Source organism: Pecten maximus, chromosome 19 (assembly GCF_902652985.1).
Source record: "Pecten maximus chromosome 19, xPecMax1.1, whole genome shotgun sequence".
Taxonomy (NCBI): Eukaryota; Metazoa; Mollusca; class Bivalvia; order Pectinida; family Pectinidae; genus Pecten; species Pecten maximus.
Genome location: NC_047033.1, coordinates 1,905,245 through 1,929,486, shown reverse-complemented (window position 1 = coordinate 1,929,486; position 24,242 = coordinate 1,905,245). Strand labels below are relative to the sequence as shown.

At 40.9% G+C, this 24,242-nt stretch overlaps 1 protein-coding gene across 6 annotated transcripts in view; it reads right to left on the bottom strand.

Moving 5' to 3' along the window:
* LOC117317630 (methyltransferase-like protein 24) overlaps window positions 1–24,242 on the bottom strand; it is a 38,972-nt gene that overhangs the window by 13,906 nt on the left and 824 nt on the right. For 4 of the 6 annotated variants that reach the window (XM_033872480.1, XM_033872481.1, XM_033872482.1 and 1 more), the window contains exon 1: window positions 1,833–1,958. The exons of the other annotated variants lie outside the window; for them this stretch is intronic. In XM_033872480.1, coding sequence (XP_033728371.1) covers window positions 1,833–1,837 — 5 coding nt within the window. In that variant the 5' untranslated portion in view covers window positions 1,838–1,958. Of the gene's footprint in view, window positions 1–1,832; window positions 1,959–24,242 lie in introns of those variants that run through there. 6 annotated transcript variants of the gene reach the window in all.

The following is a 24,242-nucleotide window of genomic DNA, read 5'->3' as shown; positions in this document are numbered from 1 at the left end:
AAATATTTGTTATGTTTTTTATATAAAATATACAATCAAATCATCTACATTTCATGAAAAATCCACAACCTTCCTCTGTTGATGTCATTTTAACCAACAGTACTTTTAGTTCAATACATTTGCATTTAACTGTGATCTTAGCGACGGGCCTCACATGAAAGAAACCGTTTTCAAAGGTAAATGTAAAGCAATAAGTAAAGGAAAGAGGAATTTCAGATGTTTTAAACATTTTGATGAGAAAGCCTTCAGTAAGGTTGAATATGAAACGGCGTCTGCGGCCATGGGTTTATTCACCAATCCTTTCTTTTTCAAATACTTTTACTTTGTTTTTAAAACTTCTCGGGCATCAGCGAATTCAAAATTTCATATTAAGCTATAGCGGAAATGATGTCGGTGGCAGAAATATGTCACCATGAGTCTCGCTCCATCTTGCATGCCTCAATTATTATCTGTATCGGCAACTTTGTATCGCGAGATTTGGCTGCGCGCCTGAACACTAAACCTGGTGCTTGAACAAGGCTCAGCTCAGCTGACACAGTAACAGACCGTAAATACTGTAAATAATATTAATAAAAACTGTCTAGATAAGATAAAATTTACCTAAAATCGCCGGGTATAAAGAAAAAAATTACCGTCATATCTAGAAACGTTCAAAACGTTTCCGGACAGATAATTTTTTTACTATGACAAAGTTTAGATGACTTTTTAAAATCTTTTTTTTTAAGTGTCTTTTTTAAATATCAAACATTTACAAAAAACCAACCGCTGGGTCTTTCTCCTAATATATTTCTTTTACAGATTTTTTCCTAGATTTAATTTTCCTGAAAAGTTTAACGTTTTATGATACAGAGACATATATGTCCCTCCTTGATAATACCGCTGATAAAAATAGCGTCTGATACCTCCTTAAATTGGCTACAAGCTAGTATGCAATTTAAATTTAATACTGGTATGAACATGTAAGAATTTGCTTGTGTATTCATCACTGTTTGTCAATATGTCACCTGATCATAGGTAAGTTGTGAATTAAAGTTATCACAGTTAAGTTGCAAGGTTCCTTCTTTGAACCGCTGCCAGAGAACTTTAAAAATATCTAATTTATGTATTTGTAATAATCAGTTTGAAATTAAGAAATGTCAAGGAAAATATCATTCAACAGATAAAACTTCATTAGAAAAAATAGAGCATTTTGTATTTTGATTATTGATCTTGTTTTAAAGACAAATTTAACTCTCATGACCTCAATAGAATAACGCAAATTATGCTCAAATTTGTTGAATTATACCAAACCAGAAATCAAACGAGTAACTTCCGTTTAATTTCGGTCTATTTCGCCATAAAATAGGTTTTTAATTCCAGTGTATATCGAAACCCTACAAGGCGATGTAGCCAATATGGCGGCGAATTCGGTGTCACCTGGGTATCAGAACGCGCCACCCCATGGACATTAGCTACTTCCGGGCATGCGTGTTATTTTGTAAGAGACTGTTTCCTGTCTATGTGATCTACGTCTCTGAAGTGACAAGAAGCGAGAGAAAAATGCGCATGTGAGTTTCAACACTGTTAGCGTAGTAATCTAGGACCTACAGACACAACATGTAATTCTCGTTTTTATAAAGCTATGTAAACAGTAGCAAATCATAGCAAGGGTACAAGAGAAAAGCTAAATGTATCATAGAGAAAAACTGTATAATAATGAAATTAGGACTTCTCCTTGTCCTGTTCCTAGTGCTCTGGCGTTTTTTACATGTGAGTCACCATATGTGATGACGAAGGACAACGCCTAGCTATATAGTATACACGTACATTGTACATCTATAAGAGGTACTTACCTCATCGTATGAATATTAAATTCTATCACATCAATTTGTAATCCGTAAACTAACTGGAAATTCTCTCTCCGTTATACTCTGTTTCCATAATGAATTGAGCACGTGCTAATTAAATCTCACACGTAACATCCGGCTCACTTCACACACAGAGTCACTATCCCAGGGACCGGATACTCTGTTGCGCTTTATCGGTGTTTGAACCTTTCCTGGTGTACATGTATGTTTAGACATTTTTAGATTTTTTTCCTGGTGGCTAGATAGATAACACCAAGAAAATGTTGATCTCGCCCCCTAAAACGTCTACATATAACGAACACCGAGGGGTATTACATTTAAATGAATATCAATCCAACTCCTTTAAGCGTCTACATATAACGAACATCGAGGGTGTCACTTACCGCATGTTAACGGTTTGTACACACGAGAGACGGTCCATGTATACATTAGTATGTATATTGTCCTCTCAGTACAACTATAATGCAATCAGGTCCGTCCGTGAGAGAGGTCCATATAGTCCACTCAGTACAACTATAATGCAATCAGGTCCGTCCGTGAGAGACAGTCCATATAGTCCACTCAGTACAACTATAACGTAACCAGGTCCGTCCGTAAGAGTCGGTCCATATAACCAGGTCCGTCCGTGAGATACGGTCCATGTAGTCCACTCAGTACAACTATAACGTAATCAGGCCCGTCCGTGAGAGACGGTCCATATAGTCCACTCAGTACAACTATGACGTAACCAGGTCCGTCCGTGAGAGACGGTCCATATAGTCCACTCAGTACAACTATAACGTAATCAGGTCCGTCCGTGAGAGAGGTCCATATAGTCCACTCAGTACAACTATAACGTAATCAGGTCCGTCCGTGAGAGACGGTCCATGTAGTCCACTCAGTACAACTATAACGTAATCAGGTCCGTCCGTGAGAGTCGGTCCATTAACCAGGTCCGTCCGTGAGAGACGGTCCATATAGTCCACTCAGTACAACTATAACGTAATCAGGTCCGTCCGTGAGAGTCGGTCCATTAACCAGGTCCGTCCGTGAGAGACGGTCCATATAGTCCACTCAGTACAACTATAACGTAATCAGGTCCGTCCGTGAGAGTCGGTCCATTAACCAGGTCCGTCCGTGAGAGAAGGTCCATATAGTCCACTCAGTACAACTATAACGTAATCAGGTCCGTCCGTGAGAGACGGTCCATATAGTCTACTCAGTACAACTATAAGTAATCAGGTCCGTCCGTGAGAGTCGGTCCATGTAGTCCACTCAGTACAACTATAACGTAATCAGGTCCGTCCGTGAGAGACGGTCCATATAGTCCACTCAGTACAACTATAACGTAATCAGGTCCGTCCGTGAGAGACGGTCCATGTAGTTCACTCAGTACAACTATAACTTAATCAGGTCCGTCCGTGAGAGTCGGTCCATTAACCAGGTCCGTCCGTGAGAGACGGTCCATGTAGTCCACTCAGTACAACTATAACGTAATCAGGTCCGTCCGTGAGAGTCGGTCCATTAACCAGGTCCGTCCGTGAGAGACGGTCCATATAGTCCACTCAGTACAACTATAACGTAATCAGGTCGGTCCGTGAGAGTCGGTCCATTAACCAGGTCCGTCCGTGAGAGAAGGTCCATATAGTCCACTCAGTACAACCATAACGTAATCAGGTCTGTCCGTGAGAGTCGGTCCATATAGTCCACTCAGTATAACTATAACGTAACCAGGTCCGTCCGTGAGAGAAGGTCCATATAATCAGGTCCGTCCGTGAGAGTCGGTCCATGTAGTCCACTCAGTACAACTATAACGTAATCAGGTCCGTCCGTGAGAGACGGTCCATATAGTCCACTCAGTACAACTATAACGTAACCAGGTCCGTCCGTGAGAGACGGTCCATATAGTCCACTCAGTACAACTATAACGTAATCAGGTCCGTCCGTGAGAGAGGTCCATATAGTCCACTCAGTACAACTATAACGTAATCAGGTCCGTCCGTGAGAGACGGTCCATATAGTCCACTCAGTACAACTATAACGTAATCAGGTCCGTCCGTGAGAGACGGTCCATGTAGTCCACTCAGTACAACTATAACTTAATCAGGTCCGTCCGTGAGAGTCGGTCCATTAACCAGGTCCGTCCGTGAGAGACGGTCCATGTAGTCCACTCAGTACAACTATAACGTAATCAGGTCCGTCCGTGAGAGTCGGTCCATTAACCAGGTCCGTCCGTGAGAGACGGTCCATATAGTCCACTCAGTACAACTATAACGTAATCAGGTCGGTCCGTGAGAGTCGGTCAATTAACCAGGTCCGTCCGTGAGAGAAGGTCCATATAGTCCACTCAGTACAACCATAACGTAATCAGGTCTGTCCGTGAGAGTCGGTCCATATAGTCCACTCAGTACAACTATAACGTAACCAGGTCCGTCCGTGAGAGAAGGTCCATATAATCAGGTCCGTCCGTGAGAGTCGGTCCATATAGTCTACTCAGTACAAATATAACGTAATCAGGTCCGTCCGTGAGAGTCGGTCCATATAGTCTACTCAGTACAACTATAACGTAACCAGGTCCGTCCGTGAGAGTCGGTCCATATAGTCCACTCAGTACAACTATAACGTAACCAGGTTCGTCCGTGAGAGAAGGCCCATATAATCAGGTCCGTCCGTGAGAGACGGTCCATATAGTCCACTCAGTACAACCATAACGTAACCAGGTCCGTCCGTGAGAGTCGGTCCATATAGTCCACTCAGTACAACTATAACGTAACCAGGTCCGTCCGTGAGAGAAGGCCCATATAACCAGGTCCGTCCGTGAGAGACGGTCCATGTAGTCCACTCAGTACAACTATAATATAATTAGGTCCGTCCGGTCTCTATACCTTTTTATCGACCTGTTTATTATTGATGATAACGACTCTGTTCCTATCTTAACACACACGAAAGCATGCTATATCTTCATGTTATCATTGATCTACTTTGTTTTTTAGACGATATCAAAAGGCCCATAGGGTTGATGACCATATAAAGTGAACAGCATTACAAATTATATATATTAGTTGTTACAGATTGCTGTTGCTAATATAACATTACAATGTGTTCACAGGATCCTGATATGTTCGTTGTAACATCATCAATAATGTGGAGCGTCCATTAAAAGTTCGGAGGTCACAACCTCGGTCTGATTGTTGTATTTTCCTCTGCTGCTTTAAGAATATAGTACGTCTAGCTTTCATAACATGCTATTCTCTAATGTTTTTTCTTGTCGGTGCATAGGTTTGTAAATTTATTTTAATTGCTTAATCATCAATATTAAAAGTGTTGGATGTATTTTATTCTAGACTTATTATCTCAAGCGTCTCGAGCACACAGTGGAGTCTCCGTTTATCAACAGGTGTTTGATGTGTTTGTGTAAAACTGTGTGGATATGTTAGGGTGGGTATGTTAGGGTGGGTATGTGTGTGTGGGTATGTTAGGGTGGGTACGTTTGTGTGGGTATGTTTGTGGGGGTATGTTTGTGTGGGTACGTTTGTGTGGGTATGTTAGGGTGGGTATGTTTGTGTGGGTACGTTTGTGTGGGTACGTTTGTGTGGGTATGTTAGGGTGGGTATGTTAGGGTGGGTACGTTTGTGTGGGTACGTTTGTGGGGGTACGTTTGTGGGGGTATGTTTGTGTGGGTATGTTTGTGTGGGTATGTTTGTGTGGGTATGTTTGTTTGGGTATGTTTGTGTGGGTATGTTTGTGTGGGTATGTTTGTGTGGGTATGTTTGTGTGGGTACGTTTGTGTGGGTATGTTTGTGTGGGTACGTTTGTGTAGGTATGTTTGTGTGGGTACGTTTGTGTGATTATGTTTGTGTGGGTATGTTTGTGTGGGTATGTTTGTGTGGGTATGTTTGTGTGGGTACGTTTGTGTGATTATGTTTGTGTGGGTATGTTTGTGTGGGTACGTTTGTGTGATTCATTATTGTGGGGGTATGTTTGTGTGGGGCTGTTTTGGTGTGCGGTAGTGTTGTGTGGTGGTATGTTTTGTGTGGGTCTGTTTGTGTGATTATGTTTGTGTGGGTATGTTTGTGTGTGCTTACATGTTATGTTGTGGGTATGTTTGTGTGGGTACGTTTGTGTGGGTATGTTTGTGTGGGTATGTTTGTGTGATTATGTTTGTGTGGGTATGTTTGTGTGATTATGTTTGTGTGGGTTTTTTGGGTTGTTGTGTAGTTTTGGGGTTTTGTTGGGTTGTTTTGGGTGGTGTTTGTGTGGTATGTTGTGGGTTTTTTTGTGGGTATGTGTTGTGGGTTTTTTTGGTGGGTCTGTTTTGTTGTGTTATGTTTGTTGTTGGGTTGTTTGTGTGTTGTTTTTGTGTGGTATGTTTGTGGGTATTTGTGTGGAGTTTTTTGTGGTGTTTCATGTTTGTGGGTTTTTTGTGGGTAGTTTTGTGTATGTTTGTGTTGATTTTTTTGTTTTTGTTTTTTGTTTTTTTTTTTGGGGGTTTTGTTTTTTTTTTTTGTTTCTTTTTTTTTTTTCGTTTTTTGGTTTGTTTTTTGTTTTTTTGGTTTGTTTTTTTTGGTTGTTTTTGTTTTTTGTTTTGTTTGTTTCTTGTTTGTTTTTTGTCTTTTTTTTTTGTTTCTTTTTTTTTTTTGTCCTTTTTGGTTTTTTGTTTTTTGTGGGTGGTTTGTTTGTTTGTTGTTGGGTGGGTATTTTGTGGGGATGTTTTGTGGATGGTGTGTAGTTTGTGTGGGTAGTTGTGTGGGGGTATGTTTGTGTGGGTACGTTTGTGTGGTATGTTTGTGTGGGTATGTTTGTGGGTATGTTTGTGTGGGTATGTTTGTGGGGGTATGTTTGTGTAGGTATGTTTGTGTGGGTATGTTTGTGTGGGTATGTTTGTGTGGGTATGTTTGTGGGGGTATGTTTGTGGGGGTATGTTTGTGTGTGTGGGTTTGTGTGTGGGTACTGTTTGTTGTTGTTGTTGTGTAGTTTTTGTGTGGGTAGTTTGTGTGGGTTTGTTGGTGTGGTTATGTTTTGTGTTGGTATGTTTGTTTTGTTTGTGTGGGTATTGTTTTTGTGGTATGTTTGTGTTTTTGGTACTTTTTTGTATTTGTATGTTGTGTGTATTTTGTGTGGGATTTTTTTGTGGGTCTTTTGTGTGGGTATGTTTGTTTGGTTGTTTTTGTGGTATTTTGTGTGTATTTTGTGGGTTGTTTGTGGTGGTATGTTTGTGTGGGTACTTTTGTTGTGGTATGTTTTGTTGTGGTACTGTTTGTGTGTATGTTTTGTATTTTGTTGTGGGTTGTTGTGTGTATTTTGTTGTTTGTTTGTGTTGTTTGTTTTGTGTGTTATTTTTTTTTTGTGTTTTGTTTTTCTGTTTGTTTGTGGGTTTTTTTGTGTGAGTCTGTTTTTGTGTGGTCTTTTTTGGTTTGTTTGTGTGCGTTTGTTTTTTTTCGTTTTGTTTGTGTGGTTTTGTGTTTTTGTGTTGTTGCTTTTTGTGTTTCCTTTTTTTTTGTGTCGTCTTTTGTTGTATGTTTTGCTGGGTTGTTTTTTGGGTCTTTTTTGTGGTCTTTTGTGTGGTTTGTCTTTGTGGGTTTTTTTGCTTTTTTTTGTTTTGTCTAGTTTTTGGTCCTTTTGTGTGTGTTGTGTGTGGGTTCTGGTTTTCTGGTGTATTTGTTTTGTTACTTTTGTTTTGTGGTTGTTTGTGTGGTCTGTTTTGTGTGTTGTTCTGTTTGTTGTTTGGGTATGTTTGTGTGGTATGTTTGTGTGTGGGTGTTTGTGTGTATGTTTGTGTGGGTATGTTTGTGTGGTATGTTTGTGTGGGTATGTTTGTGTGGGTATGTTGGTGGTATGTTTGTTGGTTCTTTGTGTTTTGTTGTTTTGTTGTGGTTCGTTGTTTTTGTTGGTCTTTTGTGTTTGGGTATGTTTGTGGTGGGTTGTTTTTTGTGTTTTTTGGTTGTTTGTGGGTTATTTTGTGTGGTTATTTTTGTGTGGTTCTGTTGTGTGTTTTTCTGTTTATTTTTGGTCTTTTGTGTGGGTACTGTTTGTGTGGGTTTTTTGTGTGGTGTCTTTTTTGTGTTTTTCTTTGTGGGGTTTTGTTTTGTTTGTTGGTGTTTTTTGGTGTTTGTGTTTTTGTGTTTTTCGTTTGTGTGTGTTTGTGTGGTACTGTTTTGTGTTGTTCTGTTTTGTGTTGTGGTCTGTTTGTGTGGGTCTGTTTTTGGTTGTTTGTGTTTGTAGTTTGTCGTGTCTGTTTGTTGGTGGGTACGTTTGTTGTGTTTGTTTGTGTCGGTTGTTTTGTGTGGTTGTTGTTTGGGTATGTTTGTGTGGGTACGTTTTGTGGGGGTACGTTTGTGTGGGTATGTTTGTGTGGGTATGTCTGTGTGGGTATGTTTGTGTGGGTACGTTTGTGTGGTTATGTTTGTGTGGGTATGTTTGTGTGGGTACGTTTGTGTGGGTATGTTTGTGTGGGTATGTTTGTGTGGGTACGTTTGTGTGGGTATGTTTGTGTGGGTACGTTTGTGGGGTATGTTTTGGTGGGTACGTTTGTGTGGGTATGTTTGTGTGGGTACGTTTGTGTGGGTACGTTTGTGGGGGTATGTTTGTGTGGGTATGTTTTGTCAGGATTTTGTAAATCACGTTATATACATGTTTTGTATGAAGAATATTTATTAGCTGGGAGGTCGACCGAGCCCGCGCCCTCTCTCGACTCTCACCACGTTAATATTAGCGATATTAAAGATGTCGAGATTTTCTAGATTACGATATCGTGTTAGCAGTGACAGGTGTCCATACACCAATCAATAAAACCTTAATCTTATACACACACAGAGAAGAAACCAGGATGTACACGTACACACACATACATACATGTATATAAAGCCCCTTCACTCCGGGTCAAGAGACAAATTCTCCCCTGCAACTGCATCACTGTTATAATCGAAAACCAGGAAACGCTCACTTCAGAAACAATTAAGAATATCAACATTCACTTCTAATGAAACACCGTAGTAAACTCTAGTACCATTAGACAAGACGTGTACAGCATTCACGTTACTTAACAGCTAAATACAAATTCAACCGACGAATTTAGGTTTTCCTTACTAAAATGTGGTAGAAATATACAACACTTCGGGCCTGTTTTATGAAAGGTTTCTTTGTTCATATTTACACTTTGACATTTCCTAAATCATTATTCTTGAGACGATCACTGAGCGATTCTTTGTCCTAAAATACAATTTAATTAAAATCTAGATGGTCATTCCCACTACGTTACATGAACTAACTTAGTGAGAATGACCATTTGGATTTTAATAAGACTGCCTAAAATATAAATATTAGCCGCTGTCACCCTCCCTGATATATCATCCTTTCCGGTACAAAACAAACAGCGGGTTCGTCCGAGGATATTTTTCTCCTGGACTTTGATGGCTTTAACTTGAACATGTCTTGGTCTTTACTTTCCTACTTTATCTGGCCAATATATTGTTTCTATCATACTTTTGAACCAGTCAAACTAACCTCTACCGGGTTTTTAACCCATTCCATTTCGAATAGTATGCTATCTGTCCTAAAACACTTGTCTGCTAGATTGCTGGTCATACAGACACACTTCCTATCGGACAACTAACCATACGGACACACTTCCTATCGGACAACTAACCATACGGACACACTTCCTATCAGACAACTAACCATACGGACACACTTCCTATCAGACAACTAACCATACGGACACACTTCCTATCGGACAACTAGCCATACGGACACACTTCCTATCAGACAACTAACCATACGGACACACTTCCTATCGGACAACTAGCCATACGGACACACTTCCTATCGGACAACTAGACATACGGACACACTTCCTATCGGACAACTAACCATACGGACACACTTCCTATCGGACAACTAGACATACGGACACACTTCCTATCAGACAACTAACCATACGGACACACTTCCTATCGGACAACTAACCATACGGACACACTTCCTATCGGACAACTAGCCATACGGACACACTTCCTATCAGACAACTAACCATACGGACACACTTCCTATCGGACAACTAACCATACGGACACACTTCCTATCGGACAACTAGCCATACGGACACACTTCCTATCGGACAACTAGACCATACGGACACACTTCCTACGGGACAACTAGCCATACGGACACACTTCCTATCTGACAACTAACCATACGGACACACTTCCTATCGGACAACTAATCATACGGACACACTTCCTATCAGACAACTAACCATACGGACACACTTCCTATCGGACAACTAACCATACGGACACACTTCCTATCGGACAACTAACCATACGGACACACTTCCTATCGGACAACTAACCATACGGACACACTTCCTATCGGACAACTAACCATACGGACACACTTCCTATCGGACAACTAACCATACGGACACACTTCCTATCGGACAACTAACCATACGGACACACTTCCTATCGGACAACTAACCATACGGACACACTTCCTATCGGACAACTAACCATACGGACACACTTCCTATCGGACAACTAACCATACGGACACACTTCCTATCGGACAACTAACCATACGGACACACTTCCTATCAGACAACTAACCATACGGACACACTTCCTATCGGACAACTAACCATACGGACACACTTCCTATCGGACAACTAACCATACGGACACACTTCCTATCAGACAACTAACCATACGGACACACTTCCTATCAGACAACTAACCATACGGACACACTTCCTATCGGACAACTAGCCATACGGACACACTTCCTATCAGACAACTAACCATACGGACACACTTCCTATCAGACAACTAACCATACGGACACACTTCCTATCAGACAACTAACCATACGGACACACTTCCTATCAGACAACTAGCCATACGGACACACTTCCTATCGGACAACTAACCATACGGACACACTTCCTATCGGACAACTAACCATACGGACACACTTCCTATCGGACAACTAACCATACGGACACACTTCCTATCGGACAACTAACCATACGGACACACTTCCTATCAGACAACTAACCATACGGACACACTTCCTATCTGACAACTAGCCATACGGACACACTTCCTATCAGACAACTAACCATACGGACACACTTCCTATCGGACAACTAACCATACGGACACACTTCCTATCAGACAACCAGCCATACGGACACACTTCCTATCAGACAACTAACCATACGGACACACTTCCTATCAGACAACTAACCATACGGACACACTTCCTATCGGACAACTAGCCATACGGACACACTTCCTATCGGACAACTAACCATACGGACACACTTCCTATCGGACAACTAACCATACGGACACACTTCCTATCGGACAACTAGCCATACGGACACACTTCCTATCAGACAACTAACCATACGGACACACTTCCTACGGACAACTAACCATACGGACACACTTCCTATCGGACAACTAACCATACGGACACACTTCCTACGGACAACTAGCCATACGGACACACTTCCTGTCTGACAACTAACCATACGGACACACTTCCTATCGGACAACTAACCATACGGACACACTTCCTATCGGACAACTAACCATACGGACACACTTCCTATCGGACAACTAACCATACGGACACACTTCCTATCGGACAACTAACCATACGGACACACTTCCTATCGGACAACTAACCATACGGACACACTTCCTATCAGACAACTAACCATACGGACACACTTCCTATCGGACAACTAGCCATACGGACACACTTCCTATCGGACAACTAGCCATACGGACACACTTCCTATCGGACAACTAACCATACGGACACACTTCCTATCAGACAACTAACCATACGGACACACTTCCTATCGGACAACTAACCATACGGACACACTTCCTATCGGACAACTAGACATACGGACACACTTCCTATCGGACAACTAACCATACGGACACACTTCCTATCGGACAACTAACCATACGGCCGCACTTCCTATCGGACAACTAGACATACGAACACACTTCCTATCGGACAACTAGACATACGGACACACTTCCTATCGGACAACTACCATACGGACACACTTCCTAACGGACTTCTAACAATGTGGTCACATCTTTCTATCAGACTATATCACTTTTGTAATTAGCTAGGCTGTGGTTTCTCGAAAAAAATCTACAACATGTATGTTTAAGGAGAACATACTTAGCTCAAGTGGATCACATGTATTGCGCAAAACAACTGTGCCAATACGCTCACAATTGCCCATAACATGTCAAATGGACACTTGTTTGGCCGATTATGTCTGTATTAGCGGACTCATGCCAAATGGACACCTGTTGCAAATGGTGGCTGTGAATAACATCGCACAGCTATAACACATAGGGAGGCATTGATAATTTTGGATTGGAGGACCGAAGTAATGGGTTTATAATAAGAACATTTTTAATAATTGATTATATCTCCCTATATGCCATATTTGTGTGATAATTTCACTGCCCTTTTGTATCACACACAATGAATTCCGTATGACGATATATTTGTACACGTGCATACATATATTCATAATACTGAAGCGAATTATATCCTTATACACAAAATGTCACGTGGTGTGTATAACACCTTCCTCATTTCAGTAGAATAAAATATACATGTATCTGTATCATAGGCAACAGATGTACGTGTATACTGATCAGTGGACAACAGATGTACGTGTATACTGATCAGTGGACAGTATCAGATGTACGTGTATACTGATCAGTGGACAACAGATGTACGTGTATACTGATCAGTGGACAACAGATGTACGTGTATACTGATCAGTGGACAACAGATGTACGTGTATACTGATCAGTGGACAACAGATGTACGTGTATACTGATCAGTGGACAACAGATGTACGTGTATACTGATCAGTGGACAGTATCAGATGTACGTGTATACTGATCAGTGGACAACAGATGTACGTGTATACTGATCAGTGGACAACAGATGTACGAGTATACTGATCAGTGGACAACAGATGTACGTGTATACTGATCAGTGGACAACAGATGTACGTGTATACTGATCAGTGGACAACAGATGTACGTGTATACTGATCAGTGGACAGTATCAGATGTACGTGTATACTGATCAGTGGACAACAGATGTACGTGTATACTGATCAGTGGACAACAGATGTACGTGTATACTGATCAGTGGACAACAGATGTACGTGTATACTGATCAGTGGACAGTATCAGATGTACGAGTATACTGATCAGTGGACAACAGATGTACGTGTATACTGATCAGTGGACAACAGATGTACGTGTATACTGATCATGGACAACAGATGTACGTGTATACTGATCAGTGACAACAGATGTACGTGTATACTGATCAGTGGACAGTATCAGATGTACGTGTATACTGATCAGTGGACAACAGATGTACGTGTATACTGATCAGTGGACAACAGATGTACGTGTATACTGATCAGTGGACAACAGATGTACGTGTATACTGATCAGTGGACAACAGATGTACGTGTATACTGATCAGTGGACACAGATGTACGTGTATACTGATCAGTGGACAACAGATGTACGTGTATACTGATCAGTGGACAGTATCAGATGTACGTGTATACTGATCAGTGGACAACAGATGTACGTGTATACTGATCAGTGGACAACAGATGTACGTGTATACTGATCAGTGGACAACATATGTACGTGTATACTGATCAGTGGACAACAGATGTACGTGTATACTGATCAGTGGACAGTATCAGATGTACGTGTATACTGATCAGTGGACAACAGATGTACGTGTATACTGATCAGTGGACAACATATGTACGTGTATACTGATCAGTGGACAGTATCAGATGAACGTGTATACTGATCAGTGGACAACAGATGTACGTGTATACTGATCAGTGGACAACAGATGTACGTGTATACTGATCAGTGGACAACAGATGTACGTGTATACTGATCAGTGGACAACAGATGTACGTGTATACTGATCAGTGGACAACAGATGTACGTGTATACTGATCAGTGGACAACAGATGTACGTGTATACTGATCAGTGGACAACAGATGTACGTGTATACTGATCAGTGGACAACAGATGTACGTGTATACTGATCAGTGGACAGTATCAGATGTACGTGTATACTGATCAGTGGACAGTATCAGATGTACGTGTATACTGATCAGTGGACAACAGATGTACGTGTATACTGATCAGTGGACAGTATCAGATGTACGTGTATACTGATCAGTGGACAACAGATGTACGTGTATACTGATCAGTGGACAACAGATGTACGTGTATACTGATCAGTGGACAACAGATGTACGTGTATACTGATCAGTGGACAACAGATGTACGTGTATACTGATCAGTGGACAGTATCAGATGTACGTGTATACTGATCAGTGGACAACAGATGTACGTGTATACTGATCAGTGGACAGTATCAGATGTACGTGTATACTGATCAGTGGACAGTATCAGATGTACGTGTATACTGATCAGTGGACAGTATCAGATGTACGTGTATACTGATCAGTGGACAACAGATGTACGTGTATACTGATCAGTGGACACAGATGTACGTGTATACTGATCAGTGGACAACAGATGTACGTGTATACTGATCAGTGGACAACAGATGTACGTGTATACTGATCAGTGGACAACAGATGTACGTGTATACTGATCAGTGGACAACAGATGTACGTGTAACTGATCAGTGGACAGTATCAGATGTACGTGTATACTGATCAGTGGACAGTATCAGATGTACGTGTATACTGATCAGTGGACAGTATCAGATGTACGTGTATACTGATCAGTGGACAACAGATGTACGTGTATACTGATCAGTGGACAACAGATGTACGTGTATACTGATCAGTGGACACAGATGTACGTGTATACTGATCAGTGGACAACAGATGTACGTGTATACTGATCAGTGGACAACAGATGTACGTGTATACTGATCAGTGGACAGTATCAGATGTACGTGTATACTGATCAGTGGACAACAGATGTACGTGTATACTGATCAGTGGACAGTATCAGATGTACGTGTATACTGATCAGTGGACAACAGATGTACGTGTATACTGATCAGTGGACAACAGATGTACGAGTATACTGATCAGTGGACAACAGATGTACGTGTATACTGATCAGTGGACAACAGATGTACGTGTATACTGATCAGTGGACAACAGATGTACGTGTATACTGATCAGTGGACAGTATCAGATGTACGTGTATACTGATCAGTGGACAGTATCAGATGTGCGTGTATACTGATCAGTGGACAACAGATGTACGTGTATACTGATCAGTGGACAACAGATGTACGTGTATACTGATCAGTGGACAGTATCAGATGTACGAGTATACTGATCAGTGGACAACAGATGTACGTGTATACTGATCAGTGGACAACAGATGTACGTGTATACTGATCAGTGGACAGTATCAGATGTACGAGTATACTGATCAGTGGACAGTATCAGATGTACGTGTATACTGATCAGTGGACAACAGATGTACGAGTATACTGATCAGTGGACAACAGATGTACGTGTATACTGATCAGTGGACAACATATGTACGTGTATACTGATCAGTGGACAACAGATGTACGTGTATACTGATCAGTGGACAACAGATGTACGTGTATACTGATCAGTGGACAACAGATGTACGTGTATACTGATCAGTGGACAACAGATGTACGTGTATACTGATCAGTGGACAACAGATGTACGTGTATACTGATCAGTGGACAACAGATGTACGTGTATACTGATCAGTGGACAACAGATGTACGTGTATACTGATCAGTGGACATATCAGATGTACGTGTATACTGATCAGTGGACAACAGATGTACGTGTACACTGATCAGTGGACAACAGATGTACGTGTATACTGATCAGTGGACAACAGATGTACGTGTATACTGATCAGTGGACAACAGATGTACGTGTATACTGATCAGTGGACAACAGATGTACGTGTATACTGATCAGTGGACAACAGATGTACGTGTATACTGATCAGTGGACAACAGATGTACGTGTATACTGATCAGTGGACAGTATCAGATGTACGTGTATACTGATCAGTGGACAACAGATGTACGTGTATACTGATCAGTGGACAACAGATGTACGTGTATACTGATCAGTGGACAACAGATGTACGTGTATACTGATCAGTGGACAGTATCAGATGTACGTGTATACTGATCAGTGGACAGTAACAGATGTACGTGTATACTGATCAGTGGACAACAGATGTACGTGTATACTGATCAGTTGACAACAGATGTACGTGTATACTGATCAGTGGACAGTATCAGATGTACGTGTATACTGATCAGTGGACAACAGATGTACGTGTATACTGATCAGTGGACAGTATCAGATGTACGTGTATACTGATCAGTGGACAGTATCAGATGTACGTGTATACTGATCAGTGGACAGTATCAGATGTACGTGTATACTGATCAGTGGACAACAGATGTACGTGTATACTGATCAGTGGACAACAGATGTACGTGTATACTGATCAGTGGACAGTATCAGATGTACGTGTATACTGATCAGTGGACAACAGATGTACGTGTATACTGATCAGTGGACAACAGATGTACGAGTATACTGATCAGTGGACAACAGATGTACGTGTATACTGATCAGTGGACAACAGATGTACGTGTATACTGATCAGTGGACAACAGATGTACGTGTATACTGATCAGTGGACAGTATCAGATGTACGAGTATACTGATCAGTGGACAGTATCAGATGTACGAGTATACTGATCAGTGGACAACAGATGTACGAGTATACTGATCAGTGGACAACAGATGTACGTGTATACTGATCAGTGGACAACAGATGTACGTGTACACTGATCAGTGGACAACAGATGTACGTGTATACAGATCAGTGGACAGTATCAGATGTACGTGTATACTGATCAGTGGACAGTATCAGATGTACGTGTATACTGATCAGTGGACAACAGATGTACGTGTATACTGATCAGTGGACAACAGATGTACGTGTATACTGATCAGTGAACAACAGATGTACGTGTATACTGATCAGTGGACAGTATCAGATGTACGAGTATACTGATCAGTGGACAACAGATGTACGTGTATACTGATCAGTGGACAGTATCAGATGTACGAGTATACTGATCAGTGGACAGTATCAGATGTACGTGTATACTGATCAGTGGACAGTATCAGATGTACGTGTATACTGATCAGTGGACAGTATCAGATGTACGTGTATACTGATCAGTGGACAACAGATGTACGTGTATACTGATCAGTGGACAACAGATGTACGTGTATACTGATCAGTGGACAACAGATGTACGTGTATACTGATCAGTGGACAACAGATGTACGTGTATACTGATCAGTGGACAGTATCAGATGTACGAGTATACTGATCAGTGGACAACAGATGTACGTGTATACTGATCAGTGGACAACAGATGTACGTGTATACTGATCAGTGGACAACAGATGTACGTGTATACTGATCAGTGGACAACAGATGTACGTGTATACTGATCAGTGGACAGTATCAGATGTACGTGTATACTGATCAGTGGACAACAGATGTACGTGTATACTGATCAGTGGACAACAGATGTACGTGTATACTGATCAGTGGACAACAGATGTACGTGTATACTGATCAGTGGACAACAGATGTACGTGTATACTGATCAGTGGACAACAGATGTACGTGTATACTGATCAGTGGACAACAGATGTACGTGTATACTGATCAGTGGACAACAGATGTACGTGTATACTGATCAGTGGACAACAGATGTACGTGTATACTGATCAGTGGACAATCAGATGTACGTGTTATACTGATCAGTGGACAACAGATGTACGTGTATACTGATCAGTGGACAGATCAGATGTACGTGTATACTGATCAGTGGCCAACGATGTACGTTGTTATACTGATCAGTGGACAACAGATGTACGATGTATCATGATCAGTGGACAACAGATGTACGTGTATACTGATCAGTGGACAAACAGATAGTACGTGTAATACTGATCAGGGACAGTATTCCGATGGTACGAGTATTACTGATCCGTGGACAGTATCAGATGTACGTGTATACTGATCATTGGACAACAGATGTACGATGTATATACTGATCACGGCTGGACACAGTATCATATTGTTTGTACGATGTATACTGCATCAGTTGACAACAGATTGTACGTGTTTACTGATCAGGTGGACAACAGATGACGTGTATAATGATCAGCTGGACAACAGATTGTACGATGTTATACTGATCAGTGGACAACAGATGTACGTGTATACTGATCAGTGGACAGATCCAGATGTACGTGTCTACTGATCAGTGGACAACAGATGTACGTGTATACTGATCAGTGGACAACAGATGTACGAGTATACTGATCAGTGGACAACAGATGTACGTGTATACTGATCAGTGGACAACAGATGTACGTGTATACTTATCAGTGGACAGTATCAGATGTACGAGTATACTGATCAGTGGACAGTATCAGATGTACGTGTATACTGATCAGTGGACAGTATCAGATGTACGTGTATACTGATCAGTGGACAACAGATGTACGTGTATACTGATCAGTGGACAACAGATGTACGTGTATACTGATCAGTGGACAACAGATGTACGAGTATACTGATCAGTGGACAGTATCAGATGTACGTGTATACTGATCAGTGGACAGTATCAGATGTACGTGTATACTGATCAGTGGACAACAGATGTACGTGTATACTGATCAGTGGACAACAGATGTACGAGTATACTGATCAGTGGACAGTATCAGATGTACGTGTATACTGATCAGTGGACAACAGATGTACGTGTATACTGATCAGTGGACAACAGATGTACGTGTATACTGATCAGTGGACAACAGATGTACGTGTATACTGATCAGTGGACAACAGATGTACGTGTATACTGATCAGTGGACAACAGATGTACGTGTATACTGATCAGTGGACAACAGATGTACGTGTATACTGATCAGTGGACAGTATCAGATGTACGAGTATACTGATCAGTGGACAGTATCAGATGTACGAGTATACTGATCAGTGGACAGTATCAGATGTACGTGTATACTGATCAGTGGACAGTATCAGATGTACGAGTATACTGATCAGTGGACAGTATCAGATGTACGTGTATACTGATCAGTGGACAACAGATGTACGTGTATACTGATCAGTGGACAACAGATGTACTTGTATACTGATCAGTGGACAGTATCAGATGTACGTGTATACTAAGTGGACAGTATTGATTATCTGGCCTGTGTTCGGATGTCGCCAACATTTGTGTATCAAAAGGCCTCAGAGGCCTGAACGGTTACCTTATCATTGTATCAGTATTGAGAAGTGATTAAACTATTTATAGAAAGCAGGGACACATACGGGTACCTGGCAACTAGAATGATTAAAGTATGCTGTAGCTATGATTTAACTGTTTATAGAATAGGGATACTTACGGGTACCTGACTACCGGGGACATTACATTATACTGTACTTGTACAGTAATGAGATAGGATTAAACTGCTTACAGTCAGCGGACACCTTTCTGGTGTTTTTATTTACAGATCGACATAGCACGTGTATTAAAAAGATTATCATGAAGACCTATTTACATTGTATATGTCTTCTGTCAGACAGGACACTGTGGTAAAAGTATATTTAACATAGCGAATTAAATTCAAGTTTATAATGTTTCTTGAGTCAATTAGCTTTGATTGCACATTGCACAACACATTCATATATTGTTTTTATTTACACTATAACAGTATTAGATGGTAAAATATTATTTGATGTTCACTTTAAATGCTTATACATACACAGTAATGTACACTGTATGTATATAAACATTGAATATGGAAGTTTACAAATGACGGTCCCGAGAAAACTGGTTAATGAAATAACCGAAACTCCGTGACTAATTATTTAGCAACTACACACTGCACGGGTCACTTGTCACTGTACTGGTCACTGTACTGGTCACTGTACTGGTCACTGTACTGTACTGGTTACTGTACTGGTCACTGTACTGGTCACTGTCCTGGTTACTGTACTGGTAACTGTACTGGTTGCTGTACTTGTCACTTTACTGGTCACTGTACTTGTCACTGTACTTGTCACTGTACTGGCCACTGTACTGGTCACTATACAGCTGGTCACTGTACTGGCCACTGTACTGGTCACTATACAGCTGGTCACTGTACTGGCCACTGTACTGGTCACTATACAGCTGGTCACTGTACTGGTCACTATAATGGTATTTTTTTTACTATACTGGCCACTGTACTGGCCACTGTACTGGTCACTGTACTGGTCACTATACTGTTCACTGTACTGGTCACTGTACTGGTCACTGTACTGGTCACTATACTGTTCACTGTACTGGTCACTGTACTGGCCACTGTACTGGTCACTGTACTGGTCACTATACTGGTCACTGTACTGGTCACTGTACTGGTCACTGTACTGGGCACTGTACTGGTCACTATACTGGTTACTGTACTGGTCACTATACTGGTCACTGTACTGGTCACTGTACTTGTCACTGTACTGGTCACTATACTGGTCACTGTACTGGTCACTGTACTGGTCACTGTACTGGTCACTATACTGGTCACTATACTGGTCACTGTACTGGCCACTGTACTGGTCACTGTACTGGTCACTGTACTGGTCACTATACTGGTCACTGTACTGGTCACTGTACTGGTCACTGTACATGTACTGGTCACTATACTGGTCACTGTACTTGTCACTGTACTGGTCACTATACTGGTCACTATACTGGTCACTGTCCTGGTTACTGTACTGGTAACTGTACATGTACTGGTCACTATACTGGTCACTGTACTGGTCACTGTACTGGTCACTGTACTGGTCACTGTACTTGTCACTGTACTGGTCACTATACTGGTCACTGTACTGGTCACTGTACTGGTCACTGTACTGGTCACTGTTCTGGTCACTGTACTGGTCACTATACTGGTCACTGTACTTGTCACTATACTGTTCACTGTACTGGTCACTGTACTGGTCACTGTACTGGTCACTATACTGGTCACTATACTGGTTACTGTACTGGTCACTGTACTGGTCACTGTACTGTTCACTGTACTTGTCACTATACTGGTCACTGTACTGGTCACTGTACTGGTCACTGTACTGGTCACTGTACTGGTCACTATACTGGTCACTGTACTGGTCACTATACTGGTCACTGTACTGTTCACTGTACTTGTCACTATACTGGTCACTGTACTGGTCACTGTACTGGTCACTGTACTGGTCACTGTACTGTTCACTATACTGGTCACTGTACTGGTCACTGTACTGGTCACTGTACTGGTCACTGTACTGGTCACTATACTGGTCACTATACTGGTCACTATACTGGTTACTGTACTGGTCACTGTACTTGTCACTATACTGTTCACTGTACTTGTCACTTTACTGGTCACTGTACTGGTCACTGTACTGGTCACTGTACTGGTCACTGTACTTGTCACTGTACTGGTCACTATACTGGTCACTATACTGGTCACTGTACTGGTCACTGTACTGGTCACTGTACTGGTCACTGTACTGGTCACTGTTCTGGTCACTGTTCTGGTCACTGTACTGGTCACTATACTGGTCACTGTACTTGTCACTATACTAGTCACTGTACTGGTCACTTGTCACTATACAGGACACTGTACTGGTTACTGTACTGGTCACTGTACTGGTCACTGTACTGGTCACTATACTGGTCACTTGTCACTGTAATGGTCACTTGTAATTATACTGGTCACTGTACTGGTCACTGTACTGGTCACTGTACTGGTCACTATACTGGTCACTGTTCTGGTCACTGTACTGGTCACTATACTGGTCACTGTACTGGTTATTGTACTTGTCACTGTACTGGTCACTGTACTGGTTACTGTACTGGTCACTATACTGGTCACTGTACTGGTCACTGTACTGGTCACTGTACTTGTCACTGTACTGGTCACTGTACTGGTCACTATACTGGTCACTGTTCTTGTCACTGTACTGGTCACTTGTCACTATACAGGACACTGTACTGGTTACTGTACTGGTCACTGTACTGGTCACTGTACTGGTCACTATACTGGTCACTTGTCACTGTAATGGTCACTTGTAATTATACTGGTCACTTTACTGGTTATTGTTCTGGTCACTGTACTGGTCACTGTTCTGGTCACTGTACCGGTCACTATACTGGTCACTGTACTGGTCACTGTTCTTGTCACTGTACTGGTCACTATACAGCTGTTCACTATACTGGTAACTGTTCTTGTCACTGTACTGGTCACTATACTGGTAACTGTACATGTACTGGTCACTGTACTGGTCACTATGCAGCTGGTCACTATACATGGTCACTGTACTGGTCACTATACTGGTAACTGTACATGTACTTGTCACTGTACTGGTCACTGTTATGGTCACTTGTCACTGTACTGTCCACTGTACTGTTCACAGTACTGGTCAGTCAATTGGTCACTGTATTGGTCACTGTACTCATTGTACTGGTCACTGTACTGGTCACTGTACTGGTCACTGTAATTGTCACTTATCAAATCATATCATTCTGTTGATGTAATTGTTTTGACATATTGAATATAATAACGGTATAACTAAATCAAGCAAACGGAAAGTTTCCGGATATGCATTTTATCCGGTTCGAGAAGTTTAGTTCCTTAGCAATGCCCAATATATATTGATGTACACATAGAAAATGTACATGTTCATTAATTTTTTTCATTCACCATCCAGTTCATCCCAATTTTCACTGTTTAAATCTATTTATTTATTTATGTATTTACGTATTTAGATTTAAAGGGGCTTTTCAAAGGCACAGCTATACTTGTACAGTATGGAATAGCAAGGTTATTGGATATCCCTTTGGATGTTTTTTTTCTGCATTGGACGTCAGTTTCATATTGCTATTGATATTTTCTAAGAAATTACTGTAATTACATTTTTGTCGACGCATCAACATAATACAATCAAATGTAAATAAATTGAAAAAAAAATAAGTGAGAAGAGCTATACTTAAAAAACATAGACGAATTTCACTTTTTGTACATCAATCACAGTAATCAAACCCATTGTTCGTGTGTTTGTACGATACGGTGTCAACGCCCCTGTGTCTTATCATACTGTTGTTCAACACTGGGCATTACAAATGTTTACAACACCAGACATTACAAAGGTTTACAACACCAGATATTACAAATGTTTACAACATTGGACATTACAGATGTTTACAACACTGGGCATTACAAATGTTTACAACACTAGACATTACAAATGTTTACAACACTGGGCATTACAAATGTTTACAACACCAGACATTACAAATGTTTACAGCAATTGACATTACAAATGTTTACTACACCAGACATTACAAATGTTTACAACACTTGACATTACAGATGTTTACAACACCAGACATTACAAATGTTTACAACACCAGACATTAGAGATGTTTACAACACCAGACATTACAAATGTTTACAACACCAGACATTACAAATGTTTACAACATTGGACATTACAGATGTTTACAACACTTGACATTACAAATGTTTACAACACCAGACATTACAAATGTTTACAACACTAGACATTACAGATGTTTACAACACCAGACATTACAAATGTTTACAACACCAGACATTACAGATGTTTACAACACCAGACATTACAAATGTTTACAACACCAGACATTACAAATGTTTACAACACCAGACATTACAAATGTTTACAGCAATTGACATTACAAATGTTTACAACACCAGACATTACAAATGTTTACAACACCAGACATTACAAATGTTTACAACACTGGAAATTACAAATGTTTACAACACCAGACATTACAAATGTTTACAACACCAGACATTACAAATGTTTACAACACCAGACATTACAAATGTTTACAGCAATTGACATTACAAATGTTTACTACACCAGACATTACAAATGTTTACAACACTGGCCATTACAAATGTTTACAACACCAGACATTACAAATGTTTACAACACTAGACATTAGAAATGTTTACAACACTTGACATTACAAATGTTTACAACACCAGACATTACAAATGTTTACAACACTAGACATTACAGATGTTTACAACACCAGACATTACAAATGTTTACAACACCAGACATTACAGATGTTTACAACACCAGACATTACAAATGTTTACAACACCAGACATTACAAATGTTTACAACATTGGACATTACAGATGTTTA